Source organism: Psammomys obesus, unplaced genomic scaffold (genome assembly GCF_907164565.1).
Source record: "Psammomys obesus unplaced genomic scaffold, mPsaObe1.curated_primary_1811, whole genome shotgun sequence".
Lineage (NCBI taxonomy): Eukaryota > Metazoa > Chordata > Mammalia > Rodentia > Muridae > Psammomys > Psammomys obesus.
In genome coordinates, this window is record NW_026588368.1 from 6,182,237 (window position 1) to 6,203,942 (window position 21,706).

At 51.3% G+C, this 21,706-nt stretch overlaps 1 protein-coding gene across 15 annotated transcripts in view; it reads right to left on the reverse strand.

Moving 5' to 3' along the window:
• Positions 1-21,706, reverse strand: part of Iqsec3 (IQ motif and Sec7 domain ArfGEF 3) — an 89,915-nt gene that overhangs the window by 28,274 nt on the left and 39,935 nt on the right. For all 15 annotated transcript variants that reach the window (XM_055604138.1, XM_055604137.1, XM_055604140.1 and 12 more), the window contains exons 3-5: positions 18,041-18,311; positions 3,700-4,796; positions 2,002-2,163 (exon numbers count right to left, since the gene is read on the reverse strand). In XM_055604138.1, the coding sequence (XP_055460113.1) occupies positions 2,002-2,163; positions 3,700-4,796; positions 18,041-18,311 (1,530 nt within the window). The remainder of the gene's footprint in view (positions 1-2,001; positions 2,164-3,699; positions 4,797-18,040; positions 18,312-21,706) is intronic.

The following is a 21,706-nucleotide window of genomic DNA, read 5'->3' on the forward strand; positions in this document are numbered from 1 at the left end:
CCACATATAAATGCCCAGTCTGGGTCCATTCTTAACATAGAATAGGCACTCAGTGTTTGTTGAATGAATAATAAATGGTCATTTCATTCTTCTCTGAAGCCCCAGCACTGGCCTCAAGCCTAAGGGCAGCTCTGAGACTCTCTGACAGGATGACAAAGCATGGTCCTCACTTTTAGGGTAGAGAGTCATCTGTCTTAATGCACCAAGGAATGGGAAAGATGACAGATTTTGCAGAACTTAGTGGGACTTCTGAGATTCACACAGTCTAACATTTTCATCTTACAGATAAGGAAACAGGACCTAAGCAAGCACCTTTCCCAGGCTACCTAGAACCCAGGAGCAGAGACAGCTGTTTTGTTTCTTAAAAGCTACACACCAGCCATTTCTCACCAGAAATGCTAACTGATACGGGTTCAGCTCAAGCCTGGGCCCCTCAGTTGCTAACTTACTCCCTAGCCTGGTCTTCTCCGGCATAGCCCGTACCAGCAGGCCCAGGATTGGAGCTCTTGTCCCCCACTGACCCACTCATTCTCTACCATGCCTGGTCTCCTGGGAAGGGTGACAGTAAGTTTTTGATACATTGATCAGTACAAACCCTGCATCACGCATGGTCTGGATCAAATGTGGGGTTGGCACTAGAATGCAGGCCAAGTTGCATGGTGAAGAGGCATGGCAGAAGAAAACAGACAAAGCCTATGAGGGGAGCAGGCTCATTCTTGTCCTACTTGGGAGTGTAGGCCAGTTGGATAAAAGAAAGTTAGTGGAAAGGAAAGGGACGGAAAGCCAAAGATGAGACATGGGGTTGGGGGTACAATGGGGAGAGGATGGAAATGTGATCTTTCTCCTCCTGAATTGCACGGCGTGTTCTGAGTTCCTGTATCATTTCCCAGGCATCCTTTCAGGACACACTGGCTAACGGGGCTGGCGGGGTAGGGCAAGGCGGGCTGGAGGGAGGAGAAGGGAAGAGAGCAAATGGAAATTGTTGGAGTTCATCAGTTCTCAGTACTCTTCTAGGTGTGCAACCTCAGGCTCAGGTCCCAGCTCCTGGAGAAGCAGGGGCAGGACTTTGGTTCTGCATAGCCAATGCCACCCAGGGAGGCTGAGATCCTTCAGGCTGGCTCCCTTGCATGGAGACGGCTCTCCCCCATCACCACCAGTGGCTCCAGAGCATGCAAGGAGCCACCATCTGGGCCTGTAAGTTTTCTCAGACCAAGAGGTGTGCCAGAATGCCCAATCTAATTCTCAGGGGGCAACTGGTCCACCCAGAGGGCCAAATCCCCACCCCCTCGCAGAATGGGACACGAACAGCTATGCCATGTCTGCTTTTCAAGAGAGCCACGACTGCTCCGTGAATAGAAATCATCTCTTTGATCATCCATCCAGCACTGGCCAGAATCACTCACAGTGACCCACCAAGCTCCCAGCCCCTTGCCCCTCTCTCTGCAGCCCATTCAGGAGCAAGAACAAGAACGACCGGCTTTACCAGGGCTTAGAGCAGAAGGCATGGGCTCTCCTCACCTTTCCGGGGCTCCAAGGCTCTGCTCTCTGGTCAGAGGAGTGCCACTCCCGTCCTCTGCAGATGAAGCTGCCGAGAAGCCCAAAGCCCAGCGTAGCTGAGGTGGTCCTGCTAGCCCTCACTCCAGCCATCTACTGGACTTTCAGCCATAGGCTCTTTGGCGATGATTTTGTTGGCTACTTCATCTTTATGGAATCTAACCCTGTTTGAATAACTTTCAGTCTAGCCCCTTTGCTCCACGTTTTGCTTCCACCAATACGAAAACGAGCCTTGCGAACCCGAGCTGCACAATTCGGTAATTATTATTTATACCCGCCTCCTGACTCCTGTTTCTTATGCCCTAGGGTGTCCCTGGAGTGTCCAAAGGCTCCAGGCTCATCCTATCATCCCATGAATGACTGCACCTCTAGCCACACAGGAAGCTGGAGCAAGGATTCCCACCTCCCAAGCAGCACACGTGAAAGGAGGGAGGGTTCGCAACTCACTCCAGCACGTCGCGGTTGAAGGGCTTCTTGCTGTTGCCCAGGAACTCTCCTATCATCTGGCGGCTGAGGCCTTTCCGCTGGAGGAGGAAGTGGGCCACACCAATGGGGGTGTCGGGGATGAAGCCACGGGAGATCAGGAACTGGATGCCTTTGTCCGGGTTTCTGCAGAGGGGTGGGTGTGGGGAGGAGAGAGGAAGCGGAGGCTGCTTGGGGCTGCTGTCCTGTCTTCCGTAAACCCTGGGGACCCCCCCATACTTCCTAGGGACACCCCCCCGGACTCCCTAGGGAAGCAGCTGTCACCTGAACATCACATGTAGTGTGTATGGGGGAAGGGGTTGGGGGTAGAGGGAAATGGGGACAGGTATGTGGTCTGAAGTGAACAGAGGAGGTCTATCTAGCTCAACAAGAACCCAGAACAAGTAGAGACGCTCCTGTCTTTGTCCATACCCTGAGGAATAACCCCCAAACCCCCCCAGGTGAGCTGTGAGGCGGGAGCTGGTGCTTACTGGGTTGCAGGAACTGAGTGAGCACCAGGAACCGTTCCTCAAATGTTTGACATTTTCAGGACATCCAAGCGCGTGGCGTGGCTGTCTTCCTGGCAATTCTCTTGTATTGTGTTTTGCAAAGGGCCACCTTCCCATATATGGGGGGAGGAGGGAGGACAAACCGGTTCTTCACCAGGAATAGTCTGGGAATCAACTGGCTTAAAAGATGGGAGCATCTGCTTTCGTGTGCACGCAGAAGTGATCTGGGGGTCACGGTGGTGTGCTAGGGCAGGACTACGCTCACAGAGTGGGCAGCCTGCTCTACAAGGAGGTGGATGGCTCTGGCGGCCTCACTTTACCCCTTGCCGGCAGGTGAGTGGTGTGCCACCTTCCTCTTGCCTGGGAGCCTGCCTGCTAGTCTGTGAAATGGGAGGGAGTGCCCTATCTCTAGATACGGCTGGGAGGATTTTGAGCTATGAACTGCAGCGAGCATCGTGAGGCTGGGAGGCCGTGTCTCACTCATCTGCACCGGACAGGCCTGACATGGAATAAACAAACAGTTGTATGAGTACATGAGCACGGGAAAGGATTTCTGCTCTGGGCCGGGGGCTACGAGGGAAGGATTGGGTTACTGAGCATCCCGAGGACTTTATGTCTCACGGGGGGGGGGGGGGTGTGTGCCTACTTCCTCTGTGTAGCCCTGTGTGTTCTTACACGGTCTTGCTGGGGTCTCTTGAGTCGTGGCAGTCTTTAATTGCTCTCCTTCCATGCCCTGGTTCCCTTTCCATCTCACTTGGTTCCCTCTACACTTCCTTCCTGTCCTTATCTCCTCTCCTCTTACTGGACCTCATTTTTACACTCCGACTCCACCATCTCCTCATCTTCGCGGCCCCCGTGAAATAACACCGCTTTCCTAACTTCATTCTCATCCTCGACTCTCCTGCTCAGTCTTCACGCCGCCTGGGCCCAACTCTGTATTTTCCCACTTTCCAAACCACTATTTCGCCTTAAAGAGTAATAGCTGTGAGGAAAAAAAAAAATAATACAACGTATCTGCCTTACACACTCCTTGGGGGCTCCGGCGGGGCCCGGGTACCAGGCTAGGCACAAACCGCCTGGGAGGACCCTGGGAAGATGGTGTTAGGGCATGGGAGCCTTCAAGACCTTCGCGACCCCTCCCTGCGGTCCTCCCCGGGCCTCCCAGCCCACTCACAGGTTGAAGAGGTTGAGGCCGATGCGGTACAGGCGCTTGCGCAGGGTGTCGGTGGAGAGCGTGGGGGACCTGCAGCTGGCCGGGTTCTCGCAGTGGTAGCGCGGCAGGCTCAGGATCACCGCCTGCAGGGCCTCCTTGGAGGCGTTGGCGGAAACCTCCGAGGCAGACTTGGCCGACTTGGTGGAAGCGCTGCCGCTGCTCCACTGCTCGGAGCTGTCCGCGGGCTCGGCCTCCGCCCCTTTCCCCGCCGGCCCGGCCCCTTCCTCTTCCTCCTCGGCCTCCGCGGCCACCGCCGCCTCCTCCTCCACCACCACCTCGGCCGCCGCGGGTTCGCGCGCGCTCTGGGAGCGGCTCTCCGCCGCCGCCTCTGAGTCCTCACCCGGAGGCTCCCTCTGTCCCGAGGCCGGGGCTTCCGAGACCTCCGGCGCCGCGCCGTCCCCCGGCTCGGTCTGGACAGCCGCCGGCTCGCCTGTGGCCTGGGCGGTCTGCGTGCCCAGACAGTTGGCCACCGACAGGGCGGTGGAGGAGGAGACGGAGATGTTCTGGCTGGCGATCTGCACCGTGACGTCCCGAAAAGCCATCATGAGGGTACCGCCGTGACCCTGCGGCAGGCCGCCGGGCTCCTCTCCGGACACCGGGGCGTCCTGCGCTTCGGTCTCCCCGGGGCCGGGCTTCGGGTGCAGCGCCTGGTGAAGCTGGTAGGCGCCACTCTCCTGCAGCGAGCACATCGTCTTGAGGCTCCAGGTGCTGAGGGCGTCGTCGATGGACTTGGCCAGAGACTGCACCTGCTCGGTGAAGGAGTCCTCCAGTTCGGTGAGCGAGCCCGCCAGGGTGGGCGGCAGGGAAGGCGAGCGCCCCAGCGGGAGCCCCAGCAGCCCGCAGCCCTCCAGGAGCGCCTTCTCTGCCACCAGACTCTCGGCCGTGGGCGCCCGGACCTTGCGCAGCGAGATGCGCCGAGGCAGGCGGCTCTCCAGGAGCGAGTTCCGGATCTTCTCGAAGTTCTTGCTGAGCTGGTACTGGCGGAAGGCGGTTTGGATGGTGCACGCGGCGCGTCGGGATACCAGATGGCCCCCGTACTTGTGTTCTAGCATTTCAATCTGCAGCAGGGGCGGAGAGAAGACGAGGGCCTAGTTAGGGAGGGCAAAGGTGGCGCGGATCAGATCGGTACGGCCCAGCAGGGACCCCACACGGTAGCCTACATCCACAGACCCCAAGCCCGAAGTCCGCAGCAAGACTTCTAGAGGCAAGGTGGAGGATTCCATCCAGGATTCCTGATGCCCCCTGCCGCAGTGGACAGGGGTATGGGGATGGAAGTCCATTTAGCTAATCATCTGATTATCAAAGAATGCTTACATCAGAGACGCATGCAGTGTTTATGAGTTATATACGTGAATTTATATTTAAATACAGTAAAAAGGTACCAGTTAGCATGATAATTAATATTGATAAAAACGTTAATAAAGATACTTAGGAGCTTGATGATGGCTGTGTGGGAGTTTATTACACTATAAACAGATGGACAATTAAAGAGAATTAAAAGTGAAAACTTAAACAGTGATGTCAAGATCAATCAGTCAATCAATCAATAACACACAATCGGAACCCCTACCGTGACCCCTGCTCACCCGAGGGCACCCTCAGCACTCATGTCACTGCGGTGGGGTGCTTCTGTTTCCCTTTCGGGGGCCCCGACAGCTTGGCGTCTGGGTTTGACCGTTTTTTGCATTACCAGCCCAGATTCAGGCACATGGGAAGAACTTAATAAGAGTGCACGTAACGAGATGGACAGCGGGCCAAGGGCAGGCTGAAACTAAGGACGTAGGCTTCAGTAGCGCTGTGAACTCCTCGGCAAGGCCCTTGAGCCCTCTGGGTGCGAGAAGGTGAGGACTCTGAAATTAGGCTTCGCTCACCCTTGCCCTCCGCTCACACACCGTGTGCTTCTGCAGCTGTAAATCTGGATGCGTGCACTGAGGGCCAGCGCAACACGGCCATTCCTCCACTCTCCAGGGATCACGAGGGGTGGGGCACAGGTAGATTTGCTCTCCGTGGAGCAGACGGAAGGGCAGGTCCAGCCCTCAGGACAGCATTGCAGCCTTCCTCCTGAACTACTCAAGCCACAGAAGGCTGTGTCTGGGATAGTTGGTTCAGGGCTCTAAGCTTCAGGGAGAAAGTGTTACAGGGAGTCGAGTGCATGTGTTACAGGGAAGCCTTGAAGGTGACACTGACACGCATACCAGGATGGACTTGGAGACATGGCTCAGTGGCAGAGGCCTTGCCTAACACATGTAAGGCCATGGGTTTCATCCCCAACACTGCTTTGAAATAATCATACCAGGGCTGGAGAGACGGCTAAGAGGTTAAGAGAACAGGCTGCTCTTCCAGAGGACCTGAGTTCAATTCCCAGCAACCACATGGTGGCTCATAACCATTTACAATGAGATCTGGTGCCCTCTTCTGGTACCATGCAGTACACATGCAGTAGAACTTTGTATACATAATAAATAAATAAATCTTGTTATTAAAAACATCATACCAAGTATGTTGTCTATCAGATTACTAAACACTGAGCAGCTTAAAATTATATGTATTTTTTTTTCTCATGTTCTTTACATCAGTACTCAGGACACAGTTCATCTGGGTTCTCTGTGTAGGGCAGTAGTTTTGAGGGGCTTTCCCACCTGAGTCAAGGCTGCATCTCTGTTCTACACCTCAGTGGACATACTGGATTCAGCACTGAGAACCAGCCAAACCATGATTTCTTATCTGTCTAGAATGATGTCTGCAAGAGCAGGAACAGATGCCCCAAGGCAGAAGGCCAGGTTTCTCAGAGGCAAACGAGGAGCTACATAGAGAAACCAGGTGAGCTACTCTCCAGCTATGTGGTAGGCAGAACTCCAGGATGGTCTGAGTGAGTCTTCACCCTGATGTACTTAGCCTATATAATTTCCTCCATTTGAATATGCGCTGTCTAATTGATGTGATAGACACTGTTCGTATCAATTTACAGTATATTGGGAACATATTTCCAATCAACTGACTTTGAGTTAACCGAAAGGGAAGTCACCCTGGTGGGTCTGACACAATTGGGTAAACCTTTTAAAATAAGACAAAACCTAAGGTGGATGATTTCCTGTGTGCCTCAAAGGAAGAAACTGCCATGTTTTATGTGGAGAGTAAGATGAACAACACCCCCGTGGACCCCCCCCCCCCCCTTGCTGTATCCTTTCTCAGGGACCATGAGGAACTCATTCAAGGGCTAGACTTCACATCTCTTTCCCATTTCTACTTCCTGGAGAAACCAAGATCCAAGAGTATCTTCGCAGGTGATTAGGTGATTAGATCCTGTAAGCAACTGAAGGAAGATGTGGAAACTCGCTACCTAAGATAGTTCCAATACGACTCCATCTGCTTGGTATAGTATCGCCCTCGTTAGTTTTCTTGTCAACCTGATACAATCTAGGGTCATCTGGGAAGAGAAGAACCTTAACTGAGAAAATCTCTCCTTCAGATTGGCCTGTCTTCAGGGCTTGTTCTTGATTAGTGATTGATTTTGGAGGGCCCAGCCCACTGTGATAGTGCTGTACCCTGGAATAGGTGGTCCTGAGTTGTGTAAGAAAGCAGGCTGAGCAAATCATGAAAAAGAAAGCCAGGGAGCAGCATTTTCCATGGTCTCTGTTTCAGTTCCTGCCTTGGCTTCTCTCAACAATGGACTGGGACCATTAAATAAACCCTTTCTTTCCCAAGTTGCCTTTGGTCATGGTGCTTATCCCAGCAATAAAAAGTGGGCTATGATAGTTATTGTCATACTCAGAGGCAGAAGACTGGCCAAGATGACTCCAGGAGGGTCCACCCTCCAGCTCAATGTCTATGCTGTCTGAAGAAGCCAAATTTTAGATTCCTCTCTTTGTCCTACCAAATCCTTCCTACGCTTTAACCCTCCACTGCGCAACTCTGAAGGGTCTCCTAGTGGTCTGTACTTTGAACGCTTGTACCCCAGCTTGTAACACTTGCAGCCTTTTAAGGAGGTGAGGATTATCTGGCAGAAGTAGGTAAGTAAAGATGGGTGATAGCCAGCCCTTCCTCCTGTCATTTTTGTTTCCTAAGGAAGTGAACAGCCCCCACCACTACAAGCTGAGATGCTACGCTGTGCTTTCTCTGCGATTATGGATCAAACCCTCTGATGTATTGTGAGCCACAATACATCTCCCCCCTTTAAATTGTTTCTCTTGGGTGTTGTGGTCATAACAACACCAACAAGTACAGAAAATTGGTGCCACAGAAGAGGTTGTTCCTGCAGTTAAATCTGACCGGGAGGTGCTTAGGCTGTTGGAACTGGTTCGTAGGGAGAATTTGGAAGAGTTTGGAGATAGGAGTTTCAGAAACCCTGGAAGCAGAGATTAATTGGTTGGAGCTCCGGAGGCTAGAGTGGTGATAAAAATGTGGATGGTAAAGACTGTGCTCATGAGACTTCAGATGGGAACAGTGACTCTATTGGGAACTGAGCTGCAGCCGTTTGGATACAGCCTGGGAACAGTTTGTCTGCTTTCTGCCTGTGCTCTGAAATTTTAAGTGAGTCTGAATTAAAAAGCAACAGGAATTTGAAGACAGCACAGCATTCAATTTGTGATATGGGTGTTGTTGTGTGCTTTCAGTCAGGTATGTAGTCACCATTTGGGGCAAAAGCGGTGCAGAAACACGTGAAGAACCTCATTTGTCTGGAATAGCAGCTATCCTGGATAGTTTCATGTCAATGCCACAAGCTAGAGTGACCTGAGAGGAGGGAACCTCAATTAAGAAAATGCCTCCATAAGATTAGGCTGTAGATAAGCATGTAGGATATTTTCTTAATTAGTGATTGATGGGGCAGGAACCTGCCCGTTGTGAGTGGTGCCATCCCTGGGCTGGTGGTCCTGGCTTCTGTAAGAAAGCAGGCTGAGCAAGCCATGAGGAGCAAGCCTATAAGCAGCACCCCTCCATGGCCTCTGCATCAGCTCCTGCCTCCAGGTTTCTGCCCTGCACGAGTTCCTGCCTTCACTGCTTATAATGATGAACGGTGAGTGAAATAAACCCTTCCCTCCCTGAGGTGCTTTTGGTCATGGTGTTTCAGGTGTTTCATCACAGCAGGAGTACCCCTAGCTAAGACAGCAGCACATTTAAAGTGGCGAGACCACCCGCTGGAGGCTTCAGGGTATTGCACTGCAAGCTCATTCAGAAGACTCACCTTCGCAAGAAGAGTGTCATGGGGCACTCTGCTTGTAAAGGACTCCCCAGAGAAGTACTTTCCCTGGTCCAACCTTAGAGACACTCAGAGGCTGTTGTAGCCTTGGTCTAAAAGGGTCAAGCTACTGCCAAAGCTTTCGGCAGAACTTGCCCGCTCAGTTTTGCAGGCATCCAGAATGTAGAGAGTTACGAGGTGATGGAGGCGTGGACCCAGATTTCTAAGGAAGGGCTGGGGTCACATCCCCTGACAGAGAAATGGGTGAAACTTTGAGGGTGAAAACCTGAGATACAATACGATCTCGGGATGCTAGAGACGCCAAGGACTTGGACCATCTGTCTGCCAAGGAAAGATGTAGGCACTGGTGGAATCGGCAACCCCCCCCAAAAAAAAAAAACGAAAACAAAAAGAGGCCATATGGATTGCAAATGGCATGGCTGCCTGAGCTTTATGGCGCTTAGAGGATGCCTCAATCACCAGTTCTCAGGCATGGAGCTAGAAAACTTGATATATTCCCTGCTGAGGTTTGGTCGTGCTGTAGTTCTTCCTTTCGTTTCTATGTTCTCATTTCAACATTTTTGGGACATGAATATTGACTCTGTGACACTGCATACTGGAAATATGTAACTCATTTAAAAAAAAAACAACAGAGGCTCACAATTAAGAGATTGCTTTGAGTCTTAGTGAGCCTCAGTCTTGATCCCCCTCCCCAACTTTTGGGGGAACATATTCATTGTTCTTAGTGTTCAGTTTCATAAGGACAGTTGTTTTCAAACAGATCGTGTACTTTGCCAGTATTTGCTTCTTCTCTCTCCCTCTCTTTCGTTCCCACTCCCCTGAGACTCTGGCTTGCGGATGGTGTTGAAACCGTTGACTTAGATCTGTTTAAATTTGTACTAAATGCATTTTGTATTATGACATCCACAGATGGAGTGTTTCAACTTGAATGGGAGATGGCCTCCGCAGACTCATATTTTAAATGCTTGTTCCCAAGCTGGCGATATCCTCTTGTGATGTTATAGAACCTTTTGGAGGTGGAGTCTTGCTGGATACTGGGGGCACACCATTGAAGGTGGTACCCAGAGTCTGTTTTTTTTTTTTTTTTTCCCTTTCACACTGTCTGGTTTCTCATCTGTAGTGTTGTGAAAGAGTCCTACCACATGCCCTCACAACTGTGGACTAAGCTGTCACTCCATGCCTTCCCTGCTGGGATGGAGCTGAAGCTGTGAGACCCCCAAGCCTCCTTCTTCCCTTGAGTTGTCTCTGAGAGCCAGGTGGTCACAGCGATGCAAAGATATAATGGAAGCAAAGCAAAAGAAAGCCCTGAGAAGGCACAGGGTTTGCCTGCCATTTTCACTGCCAGATCCACAGCACACAGTCAGCAGTGAATAAATGAAAGAATGATTCCCCCCAGGTTATCTTTGTGACTCTTAAAGTTTTCGTCAGACTCAGAGCAAATGACCCCACAGCCTCTGTCTCCTGTGGACATTCCTTCATTCTCCCATTTCTTACCCACATTTCCAACTTCCACCCTTCTATCTGATGCTTGTCTCCTGCCTTCAGACTCTCTCCCAGTTCTCTGAAAGCTAAAATATGCTCCATTTGACTCTCCTGCCCATGAGGCAACAGCTTACTTTCTTTCTATTTTCCACTGAACCTCTGGGAAGGCTAATGGACTCTCAGTCTCCTTTCCAGACAGCCAGACTCCCCATCTAACCCTCCCTCCCGCTCTGCCTCCTTGTTCTTCTGTTCTACGCATCCTACAACTTTGGAGCCCCTCTAGAAGACCAGCTAAATGACTTCTTCAGCACTGGTCCTCTCTCACCCCTCCTCTTTCCTCCTTTCTGCAACTCTTGATACTCCTCCTGTGAAACTCCTTGACACCCAGAACCCTGGTTCCCAGCCAGACTATCAGTCCTAGACTCTGCCTACAGAATCCCTATGCATGCCAGTCCCAAATGCACACTGTTTTAAATTCTCTACATACATTTTCCTATCCATTTCAAAGCCTCTTCTGTGTTTTCCATGTTGGGAATCTCAGAGAGCAGCATATGAAGGCTGATAATTAGCAGCTAATTAAGAGAGGACGCACCTCCGGGATAGCCTGTCAGGACTCTAAGTACATTCCCCACTGACTAACCTCATACCTTGCCCACTATCAGAATGCCACTCTAATAACTCTATGAGCAAACATCACACAGGAAAATAGCCCCTTTCAGATTTGCCTCTTTTGTGCTGTTGGACCTTGGCCATGTTTTTAACATCTCTTATCCATATTAGCTGAGGCCAACTCTGTTGAGCCTGAGGCTTATTGTGAAGGTTAAATGAGACTGTGAGGCTCCCGACATATGGCATGTACTTAGTAATTGGTAATATTTGAAGATGATAATGATGCTCATATGTGTGTAAGATCTGTCTATCTGACCCGTGACCATGGAGCCACATGCCCAATGGACCTTACACACACTCCTGTCTGCTGTTACAAAACCACTCCGTGCCCTTCCTCACCTCATCCCAACCAGCTCTGCCTTCTTTGTTTGCCTCTTAAAACTTTAATCCTTACACCCTCCGACCTAGGGATGCTGTGTTTGTCCCTGTGTCCTCCTTCCCTCTGTCCTCTGAGTTGTCAGACTGAAGCCCTCACGTCACCTTTTGCAGTCATCCCTGATCTTTCTACCACAATGTCACCACAAGGAGCTGCCTCTGACTACTTCCTCAGGCCACCCTAACAGCCTCCTGCTTCTGACCCTTCCTTTTTCTGACACTCTATGAATCTAATCCACCTCTATAAACCAGACGGAAACACAGAAGTTTTTTTTTTTGTTGTTTGTTTGTTTTGTTGTTGCTTTAGAACCATCACTCACAGCAGGTGGGAACTCTCCCCCCTTGCTTTTCCAACCCAAAGGATATGTCTGGGCCTCCTCTATGCAGCTTATATGGCAGCCAGACTCACTGCTTACTCTCGCTACCCACAAAGAGCTCTTCACTGGGCCACTGCTCAACCTCTCTTCTCTGGGTACATATGCTCCCCTTTCTCCAAGACCTGTCCCAAATTTTGCTTCTCCCTTCCAGAAAGCCAGCTTAACCTGCCAGCCAGGACAGAGTGTTGTTCACACTGACCTTTGACACGCTGTTTCTCCATGGATTTGGGGGGATATTTAGATTACCTACCCTGGACTCTGCAGAAGCATCAGCTTCTGCAGACATTTGCCAGGCCTCCGTTACCCTGGATACACGAGCAGTGCCTAGCACAGAGAAGCAGCTCATAGAAAGCACAGAAGTTCAGTTATCACGTCATCACCCTCTACTCCAATCATTTTTCGCAGCCATCCCCTACTGGCTCCAGCTGTTTCCAGTACTGCCTTCCCGTCCTTTCTGGCCTCCTATGGTGCCTGCGCCTCTGCTCAGCACGCCCGCCCATGTTTCCCCTCAAAGCCATCCCTTGTGCCCGGTGCAGGGCCAGACTCAAGGCTGGAGTATGCTAAATGAGTGTGGCCATGAGCTAAAACGAACTCTTTCCTGTGCTTGTGGGAAATAAAAAACCCAGACTTTCTCTCTGGTCTAGTCTGGGAGCCAAATTCTTCATTCTTCCTCCCCCTCCATATTGCTAGACTATTCTCATAGGACTGAGGATCTCTGCAATGCCCCCCCCACCCCCACCCCGGTCAGGCTCACCCAGTTATTCTGATCTGTTCTTAACAGGGTCAGGAAGAGAGCTGAGAGCTTATGTGGCAGCCTGGAATGCCCAGGAAGGAGCGGGTGGAGGATTGGGGAGACAGCTGGACCCACTGGCCATGGAGCAGGTGTGTTCATTTCTCCCTGAGCCTCATGATTCATGGGTAATTCATTGTGGCCCTGCCTGCTTCCAAGAGAGCCATCGCTCAGCTTCCGCCAGGAGCAGCAATGAGGGACTATCATTAGAACATGCTCCCCCCTCTTTATATTCAAAGTCAGGCCAGCTGAGCCTGAGATGGGACCTGAGAGTGGAGAGAGAGGTGCTGGCTGGGGGAGGGGCACAATGCTGAGGACCCTGGGCTGGGCGAGGTCTTCTTTCAAATTGAAGAGGGGTTTCCTCTGGCTCAAGGTCTCTCAACTGAGAACATTATTGCCAGTCATGTTATGAGTTTCTGGGGCTTGGCAAAGCAAACTCAAAGATCAGGCTGGGAACAGAGACCCCGCCCCACTCAGTGCAGCGCTCACTGCTGCAGAGCCCACTTGGAACAGCAGCTCAGGCTGTGCGCATTGATCTGTGGAGCCTATAAAAGTAGATTACTGAGGTGGCCAGAGATAGGAAGGAGCCAGGTTAAGACCGTGGATCTTAAATCTTCCATACTATGGTACTGTAACAATATGAAGATCTGGGAAATGATGTAGGGCAAAGGCTCAACACTGTTCCTGACAGCCAGCCAGTGCTCAGACAGCCCTAGGTGGCACCTACATGTCATCATCCACCACAGGATGACTAATTTTGTGACCAAAGGGTTGTGTGTTTTGCATGATGGTGTCACCAGGTCTCGCAGTGAGCAGAGAATGATGGTGTGACACCTTTCTCTGAGAATGAAGCCAAGTGGGGTATCCCTTCTGTGTGGCCTTATCTTCAACCCCACCCTCTGCAGCCTGGTCCTCTGGTTCCCTTCTTACTCATGGCAAAATCTCTCCTCTGGAGGGAGAAGAGCCTAGAGACACCTCAGTGCACCCCCTGGGCCCACAAATGAGGAAACAGGCTTAGGGAGGAAAGGTGATTTAGAAAAGTAGCCATCCACTTCTTGGCAAGGTGCCCTAGGCTGGTCATGAAAGCTTGGGGTGTAGAAGATATGCCAAGAAGGGAGACAGAATGTGGCATCTATGGATCCTGGAGTGGAGGACCGCAGCTCCATGGCCCTGAGGTTAGGCCAGATCAGGGAGCTCTACAAATTTGGACAGCCAGCCAAGATGGCCTATTTAGCAGCCACAACAAGAGAACAGGGTGCAAACTCCTTGGCGAGCTGGAGGACTTGGGAATCACACTGGACCTCCCATAGTATGGAGGGTATGGAGTATGTACCCTTTACCACAGCTGCTTTCCCAAAGGGCACCCCTATGGAACCCAACATGCTTACTCTTTCTGTCTCTCTGTTCCTAGACTGTAGCCCCAAGAATCATTGCGAAAGGAAGTGAACAACACTGAAGAAAGAGCAGAGGGTGACGGAATAGTGTAAGAGGCCCTCTTCCTGGGGAAGGGTCTTGGGGAAGGAGCCAGGGAGATGCAGGCAAACTTGGGGCAGATGTCTTTCACTCATTTATTCCAGGCTGAGCATTTCCTAGAATCCAGGGACTATGCAGAGTGCAGGAGAACTGTGGACGAGGGCAGAGTAGCAGTCCTGGGACCACTAGCTCTCCGTGTAGATTGTACTATGACTGTACAGCTCCTGCCTCTACCCCAACCCTCACGCCGTGAGTGCTCAAAGCACAGTCCACCCAACTCTGCGGGAGCCAGAGAACAACGCGGCCCTTGTCTGTGTGAGTGCAGCTGGTTACAAGACAGCAGTGTAAGCCATGGGCACTCCTTACAAGTGCTCCCCCAGCTTGGAGCTTCTGGATGAGACCTCAGGATAAACGGAGACCACCTGAGAAGAACATCGGAACCAGCTTGGGTTTGGGTCTTCCAGTGGAGGAAGCAGCGTGCGTGAAGAAGGGCCAGAGGCAAGGGGTAGCTAGGGGATTCAGGGGCTGTGAAAAGGAACAGCAGGGACCCTGAAGTGGGCTTGGGTGTGTGTCAGGGGAGCCAGAGAAGCTTTTGTAGCGCACACAAAGGCAGCCGTCAAGGGTTTCAAGCAGAGAGCAGCATGATCAGAAGCTCCCTTTGCAGGGATGACTCAGCGCTTGCTGTGGAGGCCAGGTGGGAGAGGCACAGCGGAAGCTGGAGCTTGTGGGAGGTGACCCAGAGGTGCAGGCAAGAGGCAAGCTGGCCTGGCTTAAAGTGGAGTGGTGGAGAGGGTGGGGGTGGGAAGAAGTGAGAGGCAGTGTCAGTAAGGGTAGAAGGTAACAAGGAGCCAGATAAATGCTTCTAGGTGTAGCCTGGCCGACAGGGAAACCTGGGAATGGGAGGACTCAGGAATCCATGGAAACCCCAAGCCTGAGAACTGCCGGATCCCATATGATAGTGGGTAACTGCAGGGTCAGAATGCTAAAACCCTCCCTGTCAGAGTCATAAGCAGTTAGAACCCAGCTGAGGCTTCACGCCCATCCCCATCCTTCTTTGTCACAAAGTCATTCTTTCTCCTTTCATCCTCTGAACATCTCCTTTTTCTTTTGATTCCCCCCCCTTGATACCTCTGATATTTTCAAACATTTTAAAATTAACTTTTAAGTCGGCCTAAAAAGTGTCGGGTTCCATTGTGATATTTTCATACGTCTTCCTTTTTTTCTTTAAGAAACAGGATTTCATTAAGATGCCCCTCTGCCCTGGCTTAATTTCACTACACTGTGGTGCTGGGGATCAAACCCAGAGCCCTACAAGCTATGTGAGCGCTCCACCACAGAACATCTTTTTAATACCAGGTGCTGTGGGGATAAAGATGAGAAGCAAGCGAAGCTTCCAGAGAGGCAAGGCCATACCTCCAACAGACTGGAAAGAGGCCAAGGGCAGAAGGAAGAACAGCAGAGCCAGAGGCAAAGGGGGCATTGTGCAAGGCTCCCCCGATATATGACGTAGTTGAGGCCCAGAGAAGGAGAACAGGTTGCCCAAGGCCAAATAGCTCTTTAGCAGAGGACTTCAGTCTACTGTAAGTGTGTGCCATCTTTCAGCTACCTTGCTCCGCCTCCTCTGTCCCCTTTGCCTTCTTCTCCTCCTGCTTACCTTACCTATGGCTGGTCTAGAAAGATACAGAAGTTCACAGGAGGCTGGCTGTTGCTCAGGCTGAATTCACACGGTCTATTCACTCAGCCCTAGTGGCCTGCAATGCAATCCCATGTGTTAGAATTAGCTTCGCCACTAACAAGTCACCTCTCTGATCGGAATCTCCCCACAATTCTCCATTTCCCACCGCGTCAGCTGCCTTTTTTTTTTTTTTTTTTTTTTTTTTTACTAATTTCTCCTGCTCGGGCCAGGTTTTCTTCGGTTTAGCTGAGGGGATTCTAAATGTGACTGTGATCACTCCAGGGTTTAAAGAAACCTGACTTTTCCCCTCCATTCCCCACTGCTTGTTGCTTCATGTGTAATAATTATTAAAAGTATATCCACTCTATCAGTACGTACTACATCCAAGACACTTTGCTGGGGGGAAGAGTACCAAAGATGGGTCCTGTCCCAGAGGAGTGGAGAGACCTGTGGGGTTGTGAGGATGCTCACAGCTAGCCCATGCCCCCACATCACACTGTCCTGAGCTTCATCAGTAATAAAGAGCCCAGGTCTGCACAGGCCAGGCTCTATACTTCTTTAAGTCTAAGTCCTTAAGCTAAATGTCCTCCATCTGCAGGGTTCATATGTCAGTGGATCTGTATTATCCCGGAAGGATGGAAGATGTATCTCCTTGCTTTTCCAAACCTCAGCCCTTTCGTATTTCAAATTTGTCTTCGAGTGGTTTCTTTACATGACCACAACCTATTCTATTCTTCTTCAGGACTTCCAGAGTTCTCCCTTTCCAATCCAGCATGAGTGTGAGGCACAGGACTGCTGGCTAGCCATGCCATTGTCCTGTTTTTCAATAGACTCTAACCATTGCACCACCCTTTAAGCCCATGTTCCTTTTCCGGTAGGGAGGCTCCGACTCCTCTCATCTGTGTCAGCCTTGGAAATCCTGTCAACCCATAAGCAGCCACTGGCTTTCTGGGATCTGCTCTGAGCCACACCCACCTCGCACCCCCAGCCTCACAAACAGTGCAAATCTGTGAGCTTACACCAAGGCAAAGCCCCAGGCTCCTGCTTTGGGGGTCATACAAAATACTGGTGCTTTGGGCATCGCAAGACGATAATTTCCCATTTTCTCTGACTTATTTTCATTTGAAACATCTTTCTGTCCATTTAAAAGACAAATCTTGGATTCAGTTCTGCTGTCCTTCAGCCTTATCTCATCAGAAAGTTTGATAACTATAACTTTCATATTTTTATCCAGTGCTTCCTCAAAATGGGGAACCGGTAGAATGAAGGACAGTGGCCACTTTCCCTGAATGGACACCAGGCGGAAAAGGCTCATGATCTGAGGTTTTGTTTCTGTTTCACAAATTCTACCTTCGAAAAACCCACCTGTCTGTGTTGTCATCTAATCTGTATAATCCTCTCCTTTCACATAGATATCAGGAAGGACTTTGTCAAAATGCTTTGTTAAAAGTTGGGCACATTGCCCACTGCTGGTTCCAACCCAGGAAGACAGCTTGGCATCAATGTCCCTCCAAAGGAATGAAGTTAGTTTGACTCTATTCAATCCGACTAGCTTCCTGAGGTTTGCCTTGCTCACAGGCCAAGACTGGTTCATTAGGGCCTACACATTATGGAGCTGGCGGGGCTATTGGCAGGAACTGGAGGCCTCTAATTCCTAGTTTTGAGGAAAGCAATGCCCAGAGTGTTTTGTGGGTATTCCTGAACCATGAGGACTAGATCCCATGTTTACCTCTCTGAGGCCAAATCTGTTTTTGGATAGACTCTAACCATCACACCACCCTTTAAGGCCATGTTCCTTTTCCGGTAGGGAGGCTCCGATTGCTCTCATCTGCATCAGCCCTGGAAATCCTGTCAACCCATAAGCAGCCACTGGCCTTGCACCTTATTTTGCTTAGGCATGCCTAAGTATTGGGCTTTCCCTTGGAAGGCGTGGCAATAAGGCTATTTCTTCTGGATAAAGCGGAAGTGGGGACTCCCCTGATGGGCAGCTACTTGCTTAGAGGTTCACACCTTGTAAAGGGCAGAGTCCCTGGACATACTAGCTCCAGGCCTTGTGGCGCAGGACATGAACCTTGCCAGGTAAAGGTAGGCACAGGTTTAAGCATGGCTTCCTGAGAAGTTAGGCTCTAGGGTTAGGGCAGTTAGGTAGCTCAGCTGCGGAGAAACATAGAAAGTGGGCCTGCAGGTCCCTGGCACCCTGGACAGCCCCCAAAAGGCAGGGCCCTTCACCACCCTCCCCGCCCCCCCTGGGAGGCCCTGGGTACCTGTTTATTCTTTAGGTCAAGGGAGAGCTCGTACTCGGAGGCAGCAGGGGTGTGGGAGCAGAGAGCCGTCGCCAGGGCAGGCTGCTGCTGGCCGGGGGAGGCTGCGCGGAGGGGGCCAGCCCGTGGGGAGCCCCCCGCCCCCGGCCGCTCCTCCTCCTGCTGTAGCTCCGGGGCTTGAGCCTTCGGGGCATGGGCACTGGGTCTGCCGGCTGCCACCGCTGCCACCACGGAGTCCTCCATGCCCCCACCGGCCTGGGCACAGGAGCCATCACTGTGAACAGAAGGCAACGGTGCTCGGTTGGGGGAGAGGGGGATGGAGCATGTGGCCTGACCTGCCTGGTGCTAGTCCTTTCCAGTGCTAGGGGCTAATGGGATAGATAGCTCCTGCCGCCCACTAGGGAAGGGCTCTTATGGCTGGGAAGAGCCCCAGGCAGGGTTAAACCTGAGATTGGGAGAGCACCCCCAGGAGAGAGGGCATGTGGGGCTACAATTCAGAACAGAAGAAGAATAGTGAAGAGTGGCTGGCCTCACATCTGGGATCTGTCTCTTAGCAGCTGGGCTACCCTGGCAGGTTACTTAAGGACCTGGCACCTGTTCCCAATCTGGAAATGGGAACGTTAACTGCAGTGGCCCCTGGTCTGGCTCCATGGCCATCAATGAGGAAGGCTTACTGGGACTTGCTACATCTTTAGACGGCCCTAGGAGTGGTTACTTAGAGGCCAGGATTGGCCATCAGTCCTTTCAGACTTCATTTTGGGGCTGGGCCTGTGGAGAAATGAGAGCTTGCTCTGCTGGGTTTAGAGAGGCCTCTGCTCTTCATGGGCTCTCCTTTCCTCCCATGGAGCCCCCAACAGGTTGGGCTCTTACTGCCTTCCTCTTGCCTACCTTCAGAAGACATGGAGTTAGTAACGTGGGCTGTTTCTTTCTCCATTAGCCTCCAAGCTGCGCCCGACTTCAAGGCTCAGAGCTAAGCCTTTCCTCTAAGAAGCTCCTCTGGGTGACTGTAGCTTTCCCCGCTCTGTCTTAGAACACCGAGAGCCACCCTCAGAGGGCTGTTGTGGACTGCACAACAGACAATAGTGCTATTGACAGCCGGGCTCCATCCAGTCCAGCCCCCACGACTGCGTGGCATTGGTCGTGTTGCTTTGCCTCTGAGCCGGGCGTTCCTCGTTGTATATAATCAGGGTCAATACTGACCTTAACGAGTTACAGTGAGGAACACTATGCGCACTGTGTGCACAAGGGTTTCAGTGTAGGGTATGCGCAGAGCAAACTCTTCTTTCTATACTGTCCCTTCCGAGAGGCCAAGGCCTGGGTTCTATTCTATTCTAATTTCCCCGCCGAGAGCTGAGCAGATGATAAATGCACACAGTTACTGATGTATGACATGAAGAGAACCAAGGGCCTGGGGAATGTCTACTGCAGACAGTAACAGAAGGTCAGGGTTGGTGGAGACCTTAGGGTCATACAGTGACGTCATACAGCGATGCCTGCCCAACTTCTTCTATAGAGGAGGAGCATGGGGCCAGCGAGGTGTCCCTGGCACTGGAGAGCTATGAAACCTGAGGATTTGCGTCTTTTAAGACTGTTGCCCCCTCCACAAGGGGTACTCCAAACTATGCTAAAAGGCCTCTTCCTGACCTTAGAGAACACAGATACTCCTTAAAGTGTTAGCAACCCCAGAGGTGGGGTGAAGAACCCTCCTGTCCTCTTCTCTATCAGTTGTTCCAGCCTTCCCTACTCCCCCACAGATGAAGAAGAGCTCGTGGGTTGTGTCTCAGCCACAGGAGCCTTTACTCTACCACTTCCCTGTTGCCACTGACCAGCTCCACGAGCTGGATGTAGCACTCTAGACACCTTACATGTTTTCTCACCACAGTCACCAGAAGGCTCTTTTTACCATCCTACGTCAGCGCATCTTGCTACAGCATGTGCCTTTTCTCCCTCCCAAATGCATGGAAATGGTCCCTACCCACTGACAGGTCACTTTGCATTCAGGGCTTGGCAGGGTCACTCTCTCACCCTCTCTTCTCCAGCATGTCCTTGCTTCAGTCTTAGCCCTGACACCCAGGGCCACTTCATGTTCTAGAGAACTGGGGGGCTGCTCAGGGCTACATTGCCGATTGCTTTCTTTGGTTGTTGACATGTGCCTATGAAGAGGTTTCACAGAGTTGCTATCCTTTGATGGCTGTGCTGTGCCAATGACATCATAGGTTGGGCGATAGCTTTTAGCCTTGTCTTCCTTCCCTGAACTCACCTATAAGCAACAGGACTGGGGGTGGCCCTGAACCCCCTGACCTGCCCTTGCCAACATGGTCAAGATTAGAGAGTGTCAGGAAGTATGAATTATAATTCTGCTCTGTGACCTTGGCCCCGTTACCCACCATCTTTGCTGCTCTATCTGTTCATCTACAGAATGGATAAGTACCTGGCAAAAGTTTGGCACAGGATTAGGTAAAGCATACATTCAGTGACTGACACACAGTGGGGCTTAAATAAATAGAGGGAATTGTTTGTTTCTGAGCCAGAACCATGCAGCATGAAATAAACACTCGGAACTAGAAGGTACTGTCCCCATTTGGTCTTCTGCCAGCCTTCACAGAACTGAGTGACAGGTTCTCCATATAACATATGGCCTTTGTCAGCCCTCCAGATGGACTGGCTTCATTGAGGCTTATCTGGCTCCCGATCTGTGCGTGGAGAACAGGTCCTGTTCTGAGCACTATCACCCCTGGCATTGTTGGCCCCTCTGTGTTCAGGGCCTCCATGTAGGCTCCTTGTTGTACCCATTGCTATGTGACCTTCCCTGGATAGGCCTTGTCCAGAGTCCATTGGGTAAACCTGTGAATTGGATCCTTGGCTAGGGAGCAGAAGAGCTCTGCATGCTCAGAACCTTTATTTGTGTCTGAATATCAGCCGAATGGGCCCTATGCCCTGTTTAGGTTGATATTGCTGCGATTTTCATTCTGGAACCATCCTGTTATACTGTTACTGATGGAGGAGGACTCCAGCCTAGGGGCTATGATCTTAGGTATGCAGCCCCTTGTATGTACACATGTAATGCTTCTTCCAGGACATAGGCTATGTCTCTGCAGCTCCTCAGTGGGGCAGGTTCTAAGCAGCTTAGCCTTAAAAGGGGTTCTATAAATGTGGGTCCTTCATTCATTCTGAAAACAAAATGGCTTCCTTACAGTCTCATTTCTGGGAGTCTAGAGGGTGTCTAGGTGAGGCTGAGCTCCCTGAGGTCCAGGGACAATGCACTTGCCTGGGACATTGCTAGCATGTGAGTGGAACTGTTCGCCAGGTTCTTCCTTGGTCTTGGCCACTCATGTGAAAAGGCCAAAAAAAGTAGAATGTGGGTGGCGCCAAAAGGAAGGGCTCTGAGACAGCTTTGACAGCTTTGTACCCATGTGACATTAGGCCCCTATGTCTACAGGGCCCAGGGCACCAATAAAGACCAGCCCGTACTTGAGAGTGCAGTAGTTTACATAGTAATTTACACTTGGGAAGTGGAGGTCGTTGGGAGGCTGAGGGACAGGCAGCTGCTCAGAGGACCATCACATGTGCCTAGCAGATGATCCATGTGCTGGGACTAATCCTCACATGTGGAGAAGGTCACTCAGGTGGGAAAGTGACCTGTGGTTTGAGGACCACTAGGCACCTGCT